Below are 10,470 nucleotides of genomic sequence, written 5' to 3' on the forward strand. Positions count from 1 at the left end.
TTTAAGGTCTCTTTTACCAGCAGAGGTGTTGAGACAACTTTCTCAACTTCAAGGTTGTGATCCACCAAACATCTCATTTGACAACAAAAAGTTACATCACACCACTGATTTACTTGAAGGATGTTTATTTTTCATACTATTAACAATGATCTTATTTAAATTGTTCACTGCTGAGTTGAACCTCCAAATCCACCACGGCCACGGCCAAAACCAGCCCTCTGTCGGAAAAAAAAAAAAATGCTTGCATAACCTCAAAGCAAAACAAAACTAATTATTGGTAACCAGAGAAAGGTGTTGCTTTAAAATGATAGATATCTCTATGAATGAATGATTTCAATGATGAAAAAAATCCCCAAGTCATATACAAAGCACGTTATCCTAGCAGGGTTGTATACAATAGCCAGCCTTCAGAAAAGTTCCTTAGTTGTTCTATAGGGTGTTACAGGAATATCAGTCCTCATCTAAACATGCAGCTGAGACAATGGTGGTTCAACTGAGAAACTTGATATTTAATAGTGTCTAATATTTAGTAACATGCTCAAAGCTCAAAGAACAAGGCCCAGTCATTCAAAGGCAAATAACACTACCCAATGGTTGATTGTTGACAAAAACATACTACACAATCCACTGGACAGAGATTCACCTTGTTGGTAGTGTTATTCACCCTTTGAAGAACTGAATCCGGTACTTAGCTCTTTATTTGTTACAATTGAGTGAACAAAAACTTTAAGCATTAAGTTCAAAGGGGGAGACTTACAAATTCAGGCTTGAAGTCTGAGCCAGCTCCACCTTTTGGTTCCGTACCAGGGGCAGGACCACGCCTGTAAGCCTCACGGTCAGCAGAGTCACCAGATGGAGGGCCACGGGGTTGGTCTGGACCTATAAATGTGGATTGAAGTTGGAAAAAAAAAAAAAAAAAACTTGAATTTCTGCTCAATTCCCAAAATATTAAAATAGAACTTGATACACCATGATATAATATTCCCATTATTTTTCCCATTATTTAATATATAGAAAGTAATACAAAAGTTTGGTGCACAGTTTTAAAATCATGGTGTTATCATTGGCAATCTTTAATGGTAACCAAATCTCACTGTCAGTCAAATATGAAACCGTGCCAAAAGAAGACAAACGAAACATTGCCACTGGAAATGGGGCTAGTTGCCTGTGACAATGACACAATTTCAAAATCAAAATGTGGTTGTCAAACTTCCATTATGCCTTCCTCGACTGAAAATTGTTGTATAGTGATTTTTGATGGGTGGCAGTAACTTGAACTTCTGTAAAATTTAAAGATTACTATACATTTGCTGATAGCCAACAAATTCAAAACAGTGTTCAGCTAATTATAGTTTCCTCTTCAATGAAAAGCCTTTAATGAAAACCGTGTGGGGCCATGATAATTAAGCATATGGTGTTGGAATCAACACAAGAGTAAAAAAAATTGGGAACAGAGAAAATTTATTAAGAAAAAAAAATGTGAGGTCCAACAGTAACTTTTCACTTCCAGAAGTAATATACAAGTAGCTTCTTTCTATAATATCAAAACAGGTGAGGAGAATACTCGGACTTATCAGGTAGAAGTTGCTTTTTGGTCTAACACCAAATTCTTATTTGTTTGTTTCTTTTGTTTGTTTTATAGATTTGTACAGTGTACAGGTGAGAGAACAATAGGACACATAGTTCTCTACTAGGTTCACCCACCTAAACCAACCCCAACCCACCCACCTAAACCAACCCCAACCCACCCACCCCACCCCAGGGGAGGACATCCATCACACAGTAATTTCATGCATGGGAAATTAACATCTCCTACCCCTAACCCTGCAGGAGACGGGACCTCCATTTATTCGTCCCTATCTGAGAAGACTAGAAAATCCAACCATTTCTTGATGTTATAGAAAGGTAGCATATTCTTCGCAATTATTTTAAGACCTTGAGTGTTGGTCCGGCTGGGGCTCAAACCCTCGACCTTCTGCACAACAGTCCAGCGCTCTATCCATTGAGCTAACCGGGAGGCAGTTGTAACTAATTTTCAACGAGATGTGAAGCAGTTGGAGGGAAGAATAAACAATGATCACATCATGGGAATTACAGGGCTAACAAACCAACACACCTTTAGGTCGCGGTCTAGCTGTTTCAGTCCTAGCTTGTCGGCGAAGAGTAGCTGGTACAATCTCAGGAGGAAGGTGAAGGAATTCTCTGATGTATGTGATTCCTGAAAACAAGTCATTTTAAATGTTTGATTATGACATGAAATTAAGCTGAGCATTAATGAAGCATTATCCCCATGATAATTTCCCCTCATCTTGTACAACACGATGAGTGCACATTTATAGTTCAAACTCCAAGTATTTTACAAATTAAAAGCACATTCTAATTTTTAAGAGCAATATTCAAGTTTGAATAAGGCCTTAGGGGCCTAATTATTTAAAGGACAATGATGCTATCCAACAGGTAGTTACCAAAACATGCTGCCCTGTCTCCCAGATAGATGCCTAACCAGAGAATAGCCTTTATTCACCCTTTGAACAACCAGGGCTAGTTCTTTAAAATGCTACTCAGGTACAACATACACAGGTTACTGAAATTAGGCTTGGGTTGCATCAAAATTGGTCCTTGCCTTGCTATGGATAAGTAGCTTTCAATCTCAGTTGGTAGTCGCATACAAAAAGTGTCTGGTAAGCACAGATCTCAATCAAACTTCATCATCATTGTTTTCTTATTCTAATAATCAGCTCTTACCTTCATTTGTGAGGTACCAGTAGTACCATTGCCAAGAAAACTTCTCTGTGACATATCCACGAGATTTTAATGACTATAAAATGAAGACATGTTGGTACCACCACTTAACAGTTAAACTTTACCAAGTGATCCCTCACATTAGAAAAAGAAACAGACACTAAGAAAGAGTAATGAAGTAATCAAACCTATGTACACCTAAAAAAAAAATCACTATCTAAATGAAATACCTCATCAAAACAACAGCACAATCAAATACATATACATATTTATATATACTTTGAACTATTTATACATATATAGTTCAAAATGACTAAAATGAAACATGCATGATTCCCTGTAACTCCGAGTTTTGTGCTTACGCACTCGTCAGAAAGATTTTTTTAAACTGTATTTCGCTCTACACTCATGTGTATTGAGCACTTTCCTAAAGCATTTGCTACAATTTCACACAATTATATATATATATAGGGATTAAACTTGGTGTCCATGAAACAGTGCTCGATACAAATAGTAGAGCGGGTTATAATGTGTGGTAGGCAGAAAAAAACAACTACATATACATCCCTACCGACCTGTTTCATGGTTGCCCTGATGAGTGGGCAACCACGAAACAGGTCTGTAGGGATGTATATGTAGTTGTTTTTTTCTGCCAACCACACATTATACATATATATATATATATGGTACCAATTTTAAACAGCACAGCTTTTGCAAGGTCTATATCAATTTTTGCATACAAAATCCAGTTCTTTTTCTGAATTTTCAAAAGCCATTTTTTCATATTAAGATCCAGGGATAAAGTCAAATCATGTGGCTAAAATAGCAGAGCAGTTTCAATGATCTGCCATAAAACTGAAATTTCTTGAATTTCTATTAAGGTAATAACTCAGTATTGCACTGCACGTAAAAATCACATAATTAGGCAAATTATGTATCAACTTGTTCTATGCACTTGAGACTTTCTACCCATCAAGTTTTCATTTTCAAGTGTTACCTTCAAAACCCTTGCTTCCAACTACTGCAAAATGCATCATAAACCAATGCAATGATGTGCATGACTAGTGCCAGTACAGGCATAAATGGGGTAAGATTGGCCCAAATACCCACTGTGACCCATCTTTTTTAACGATTTTTTCAAAACAGATATTGTTAGGAAACATTTAAGAAAGTTTTAAAAAAATTCTTCAATATTTTTTTTTTCTGAGGAATCACCTTTAGTATGTGTAATCAAATGGCGACGAGTGAAATTAGGAAATAACTTCACGCACGTTTTGTCAAAATTCTGATAATTTTGTGAGCCTTTATGCGAGGGAAATTATCAGAATTTTGACAAAATGCAAGTGAAATTATTTTCTAATTTCACGAGAAAACCATTTGATTACCTTTTAATATCGTGGGTGACAAATTACGTTCACAACCCTAATTGTTTTTACTGGTTTATTCTATTGAAAATCGAGAACATGAATATAGTTTTCGTTAAAGCATACATTATTGTTAAAGTTCGTAATTTTCTGAGTTTCTTCACAAAAATTACTCTTCGAATTCTTCCTGCCTGTTAATAATTTTCAGCCGCTTCTTTTAATTTTGTAACTTCTTCAAGGGTCACCATCTTAAATGTCGACGCCATCTTAGCTCTGATCGAGATACAAGAGATGTTACCATGGCAATTTTGTATTTTCACACGTGAAATTAAAAATTAACGCTGAAATTTCATGCCAAAATTAAGGAGTAATTTGTCACCTATGATATTACTTTTGAAAATTGTAGCCTCTACAGTAACTCATGTAAATTCAGCTGCCTTTCAAAGATCTCAACATTGGCATTTGTTTTAGCTTGGAACGAACTTCATACTTCATCCCATTTCCTTCGTTTTCCAGGTCTTGACAATCATATCAAAAGTTCGTTTTCCAGGTCTTGACAATCATATCAAAAGTTTTCGACTTGATTAAAATTCAAGACTTTCTACGACCTCTGTAAATTGGCCACCGTAAAGAGTTAAAAAGCTGATATTTTGAGTGCTAGCCATTGGCCCTGACAAAGCGGTAATGCTTGAAACATCAGCTTTTTAACTCTTTACAGTGGCTGGTTTACTGTTTCAACTTAGTTGATATAACCAAATTACCTTGTTACCCCCACTGGCCCAGCACCACAGTTTCTTTAGAAACTTACCCCCTTTATCCCTACGAGTTCTGTCTTGTGTAAAACAATGTACTTATAAATTTCTGATTTTCATACCTGGGCAGCCTTAATGACCTCCAAGTTTGGAACTCCCTCAACATCAGGATGCTTTGGGAGATTAAAATCCTTTTTAGCCACCATGACTCCCTCCTTAAAGAGGTACTCATAAATGGCTATTCGGTTTTTCTTGGGGATCAACATCCTGTAAAAAAACATCGAGTAATGATTTAAAAATATAGTCCTCTGAACGTCATTCATTTATTTATTTTATTTATTTATTACAATTTAATGACACATATAACTTACTTACTTACTTACTTACATTAATAGATAATAATACAAAAGAGTAAAGATAAAGGTGCCATAAGGATGGTCCGCAAAAGAGATAAATCCCCATGCACGGCAGACCACCTTTAACAAAAAAACAAATCCAAACTAAAATCAATCAAATCTTGCAGTCAAATAATCCCTTACACCCCTTTTAAAACAAGAAACACTTGGAGCCTGACGGACCGATAGTGGCAGCCCATTCCACATGTGGACAATCCTATTAAAATAGCAAAACTTAAAAGTATCAGTCCTCGCGTAGTTCTTTTTTAATTTAAGTTCGTCCTTACCCCTCAACGAGTATCTTTCCGAATGTGAATAAAATTGGATATAAGAGGATATATCTATATTAATATACCCATTAAGAACTCTATAAAAAAATAGTACATCAAAAAAGAGGCGTCTGTCCTCTAGAGATAACAGGTTCAGTTTTTCTTTACGAGTGTTGTAATCATCAAATATGTTGTAATCGTAATCGAGTGTTGTAATCATTAAATGAGATGCTTTAAAATCAAAATTAATCCCGAGGTTAACGATAACGCCTGCTCAACATAAAATCTATTAAAGAAATATAGTAAGCGAAGTAAAATAAATTTCGTAGAAAATATGTTTAACGTGATGAGTTGTTAAGCAAAGGTAACTACATTTTACGAGACATTTTCTAACAATTCTTTACATTTCACAGATAAAATATTCGAAGTGGGAAATTATCTGGTATTTAAAATTTTTCTTTTTATTGAAAATTTGCTTAGTAATGAGAGGATGGCTTAAAATTCCTCCAGATTGTCTCCACACTACTCACTTTATTCTCCAAGATGGCGAACACAGTGCTAAGAGAACGATTTAGAGTATGCGCGAGATCTTGTGGCCTAGGTAGCCGAGCCTTTTTGCGGAAACTGGACAATTTGCATATGGCCGTCTGATGAAGTCTTCAAGTCACACTCCAAAGCACAAAATTTTAAAGAGATAAATGAGTAAAGAAATATTATTTTTACAAGGGCAATTACCTATATGAAGAAATTAAAAGTATTTTTTGTAACCCTCTTTCATTTCCAGGGATGATTGGTTTTTCACCTCTCCTGGAGATTCCAATGCGTCATCTTGCAAACAGGCTATGACAACAGACAAGCCTATCAGCTTGAGGATGTTATCTTAAAAAAAAAAAAAAACACTGAATTCTCCTCTCTAATTTACAAGGAATGATAAGGCAATCAATTGGGAGAATTACTAATTTGATCTTTGGAGTTGATGGGATAAGAAACAGTTTTTCAGCGCCAATGCATTAATGCTTGCTGAATTCCATCATGGGTTTTATGGCTAGAAAAAGTATATTTTATTTTAATAAATATGATAAATTACTTTACAGAATTCTAAAGTTTTGTTTAACGTCTCTACTTGGATCTTAAACTTAGCTATATATATTAAATACATTGGAAACATAATCACCCAAAATACTGTTACATTTTATCCACCACAAAAAGGAACCACAAGATTAGGATTCTTTTACATTAATTTCCTTGAGGTATATTAATCCCATAAGAACACAATTGACCATTAGTATATTGATAAACAAACTGGATGTCACATGAAGAAAATTAGTTTTGTTTGTGAAATGGGCAGCAATAATAATCTAGTTATATCATTATTTTCCTGGAAAGAATCTTAAAAACAAACAAACAAACATACAAAAACACTGGGAACGAGTATCACCACCCTTTCTTTGAAGGGCACACAAAAAAGATTTTTTTCTTTACTAGAAATCTTAAACACTCAAAGAAAAAAACTATGATCACTTTGTCTCTAAGAAGTGTTCAGGTTTCATTTACAAAGTACACCAATGTTTAAACACTCCTATGAATTTTTAATTCCAGAAAACCTATATCGCATTGAGAAAACCATAACAGCTTTAAGATGTGTTTAAATCATAAACAGGGGCACAGGCAGGTTCTAACAGCGCTCTACACTAGGGTTTTGGCATTTGTGTATATGCCTTATTGAATTATTACTAAAAATGTACGTATAATTTATCACTTTTCTGTTAACAAAGAGGAATTTAGAAGCCTCTTGGGACCCAATGCAAAGTGCTCAGTAGCTACTCTCTTCTAAAAAAAGGCTAGGATTTTATCGATTTCCCAATCTCCGAGAAACACTTGGCAGCGGATTCTCAATCTCCACATCTTTCAAGTAAGTCCATTGTCGATCACATCGACATTCTACACCACACTTTTCTGATCCACAAGAAGGACATGGAAAATGGCAACCGGGACAATCAGTGTCTTGACAATCACAAACATCTCTTCCATCAGACATTCGAACACCTGATCGGTCGTGAAAAGTCTGCTTCTGAGGCCGTCTTCGTTGCCTTTGTCTCCTTTTCGATCGGTTAGCAGGGTCCTTTTTGATCAGGCTATTTAATTTTCGCATTTCGCGTCGACTTGTATCCGGGTTAAACTCTTCAAGCAATCTTCCGGGGTTCTTAAACTTCAGAGAATTCCGTAATTTCTCTGTTTTGGAGCTTTCTGAACCAGTAGATTCTGTCCGAGTGATTTTCGCCGGGTCATTCAGAGAAAACCCAGTGAGGATTGGTGTATCGTCTGATGTTGCAAAGCTCGCATCCCCGACAGCTAGCAACTTGATAATATTTTCATCACTCTCTCGTTGTGCTTCTGAGGACATTTTACAAGTACCTCAGTTTTTACAAGGATAGAAAAATTATGTTCAAAAAAGGTGTAAAAATACAACTTGGCCAATAGACAATCATTTCGCCATCTTGAACAGACAACTCCAGCCCAGTCCAACTACGCTAATGTACAAATACTCACTTCCGGCGAGAAATACAACTTCCGGTAAACGCTTACCCACAACGAAATACGACAAAATTTGTACAAGAAAACAGAAGAGTAAGAATTCAGAAGTAAGACACAGACTGAGAAAAAGTATCCATGCGAATAGAATGATCCTTCTCGATTCAAGAATCCACTGTTTAAAGAAATATCGTCTTTCGGCTTTGTGGGTCCAAGCGAAATTTTCTTTGCGGTGTATTGTTGCAAATTCCATGTTAAAATTCTTTATGCTTTTAAATTCCTCAGGTATAACAAAGAAAGTGAAAATTGCGTTGACGAAACTTTATGAAAAACCGGGATAGCTTGTTTAAAGTTCAGTAATCATGATTGGCTAGTAAACAATGAGCACTTGTTAAATTTTTTTTTTCCGGAAATCGTTGCCTGGATCTGTGGAAGCTAATTTGTTAAAAATTTATTTCCAATGGTGTCTGACGATAGCGCCAAGCAGCAAATCGTTGTACGAGGAACTCTTTTGTATTTACTTTGAATTACATTAACGTCACGTCAAAGTATATAATTTTACGATTTGTTTTTTCCACGTTTCATGTCTTGCAGGCGAGGAGGACAAACTCCTCAAGATCAGACACTGGCGAGAAGAATTTCGCCATGAAAGAGGTTCGTTGTTTAATTAAGAACCGTCTTGGGTCTAAATATTTTCATAAAATCTTTACAGCTCTTAATTTCGATGATAGCGACGCTTTTAATTACTATTACTGAGGTCTAATCGCTCTTTTAAAGCCTGTTGTCGTACGCTGTTTTAGAAAGAGGAAAATTTAAAAGACATGGATGGGGAAGCTCCTTCAAGGCAATCGACGAAGGACGAGGCGACATCACCTGAACAACAGCCGGGCTTTTTGTGGAAAGTATCTGGTGGCGTTTATAACAAGGCAGCCACAGTAGTCGGAGGTGTTGGTTGGGTTGCAGGGACGGCATTATCCACGACGTATAGCGCTGTATCAGCCGTTGGGGGAGTTGCACTGACACCATTCAAGAAATCACCGAAGGACAAGTCTGATTGATACTGTGTATCGGAACAAGGGGCTTCCTGAGGAAAATTTCACATGGCATAGTGCCAAGAGTTCTATTTAGATATTGTTATTGACGAAGATCTTTACATTCACGGACACATACAGAAAATAAGGTAACCTTTTGTCGAGTGAAACGAAAAATACATTAATTTCGAAACTGAGGGACTGAATTTTCGTGGTATCTCAGTCCGCACAAAATTGATGCTTGCACGCAAAAACTGAATTACTACTTGTTCGTGTGATTTTGTAGAAATAGTGGGTAATTCCGTATACTTGAAATAGTAGAGAAGTGATGAAACACCATTATCTTCAATTCGAAATTTGCTTGCTCAGCTGAGTGCCCCGAATTGGTAATTGACGCAGTTTTATAAGTTCGCTTTTTCCTTTCAAATTTCCAAGTTAGACTTGTTTACACAATGGTTTCGAACTACTCTCTTTCAGATAGCTCTATGTTGTAGCTGATCAGCGATAGATGAAAATTGTAAATACAATACTGTTCCTATTTCAATTCCTTTATTGAGAAAAGAAAACCGAAGATATAAACTTAATATATTCTTTATCCAATGTGAAGGTTTGAAATGAATCTCGCAATTTCGATGAAAATTAAAATTGTTGTTTAAAAAAGTAAAGATGCCTCTGAAGTTTACTGTTTAGCTCAAAATACCAAGTTGCATTTCAACGTTTGTATGTCCAGCTCTGAAAATTTGAGACCATATCTAAAGCTAGAACAATTTTATTTCTGCAGCCAAGAAGTGTCCACTTGAGTTACAGCTGCTCTGGTTGTAGGATGGTCTGTTAATCAGAGTTGGCTTTAAAAATGTTAGCTTCTAATAACAACGCTTATAAAATGTAAAATTCAGCTGTCTGTGTGGGATTTGATTGAAATTATGGCTTGTGTGTTGTTTTACTTGGTGGGAAAAAGAACAAGAAAGTTGTTTTTCTGGCACTACTTATTCTAGCTATCAAATTTTTTTTAGCCTTGCCCAACTCCCTATGTTGAAAGAAGAGGCTGCAGTGGCCTTCACTTGGGTTCCAAAACAGAAACAGAGTGATACTGTTTTGGTGAACTTTTATATGTGATTCAGCTGTACTGGCTACAACACTGTTTACCATAGGTGTAGCCAAGTTGGCCTTCTCTGCAAAGTCTTTCAGATAGCCTTTCAACCATTAAGAATATAAGATTGTTTTGTTTGCTTCAGAGGGCCATAAATGGCTTACTCTCCCCCAGAATGTCCCAGCCTGATAATCAACACCTGTGCAGAAATGCTGCAAGTGTCTTTTTGGAAGATCTCCTACTACTGCAAGGTACTTTTAGACTTGGGCTTTCTTACAGGAAGCTCAAGTAAATA

General features: G+C 36.2%; 3 protein-coding genes across 4 annotated transcripts; 1 reads left to right on the forward strand and 2 right to left on the reverse strand.

The window, feature by feature from the left end:
- Positions 1-108: 108 nt before the first annotated feature.
- LOC111330241 (small ribosomal subunit protein eS10) lies at positions 109-6,152 on the reverse strand. The gene is made up of 6 exons (XM_022935065.2): positions 6,053-6,152; positions 4,981-5,125; positions 2,746-2,818; positions 2,117-2,218; positions 758-879; positions 109-218 (listed from the first exon to the last, which is right to left on the reverse strand). The coding sequence occupies exons 2-6, from the start codon at positions 5,122-5,124 to the stop codon at positions 165-167; spliced, it is 495 nt and encodes a 164-aa protein (XP_022790800.1). The 5' UTR covers position 5,125; positions 6,053-6,152; the 3' UTR covers positions 109-164.
- Positions 6,153-6,559: 407 nt separating this feature from the next.
- LOC111330283 (ARL14 effector protein-like) lies at positions 6,560-7,926 on the reverse strand. The gene has a single exon (XM_022935115.2). The coding sequence runs from the start codon at positions 7,924-7,926 to the stop codon at positions 7,372-7,374; it is 555 nt and encodes a 184-aa protein (XP_022790850.1). The 3' UTR covers positions 6,560-7,371.
- Positions 7,927-8,043: 117 nt separating this feature from the next.
- LOC111330284 (uncharacterized) lies at positions 8,044-9,750 on the forward strand. 2 transcript variants are annotated; one of them, XM_088736319.1, is made up of 3 exons: positions 8,044-8,164; positions 8,649-8,708; positions 8,855-9,750. In XM_088736319.1, exons 1-3 carry the CDS (start codon positions 8,057-8,059, stop codon positions 9,110-9,112), a joined length of 426 nt encoding a protein of 141 aa, XP_088592445.1. In that variant the 5' UTR covers positions 8,044-8,056; the 3' UTR covers positions 9,113-9,750. The 2 variants fall into 2 exon arrangements, with proteins under 2 accessions (XP_088592445.1, XP_022790851.1); XM_022935116.2 differs by lacking the exon at positions 8,044-8,164 and adding an exon at positions 8,411-8,550.
- Positions 9,751-10,470: the final 720 nt, after the last annotated feature.

Source organism: Stylophora pistillata, chromosome 10 (assembly GCF_964205215.1).
Source record: "Stylophora pistillata chromosome 10, jaStyPist1.2, whole genome shotgun sequence".
NCBI classification, from domain to species: Eukaryota; Metazoa; Cnidaria; class Anthozoa; order Scleractinia; family Pocilloporidae; genus Stylophora; species Stylophora pistillata.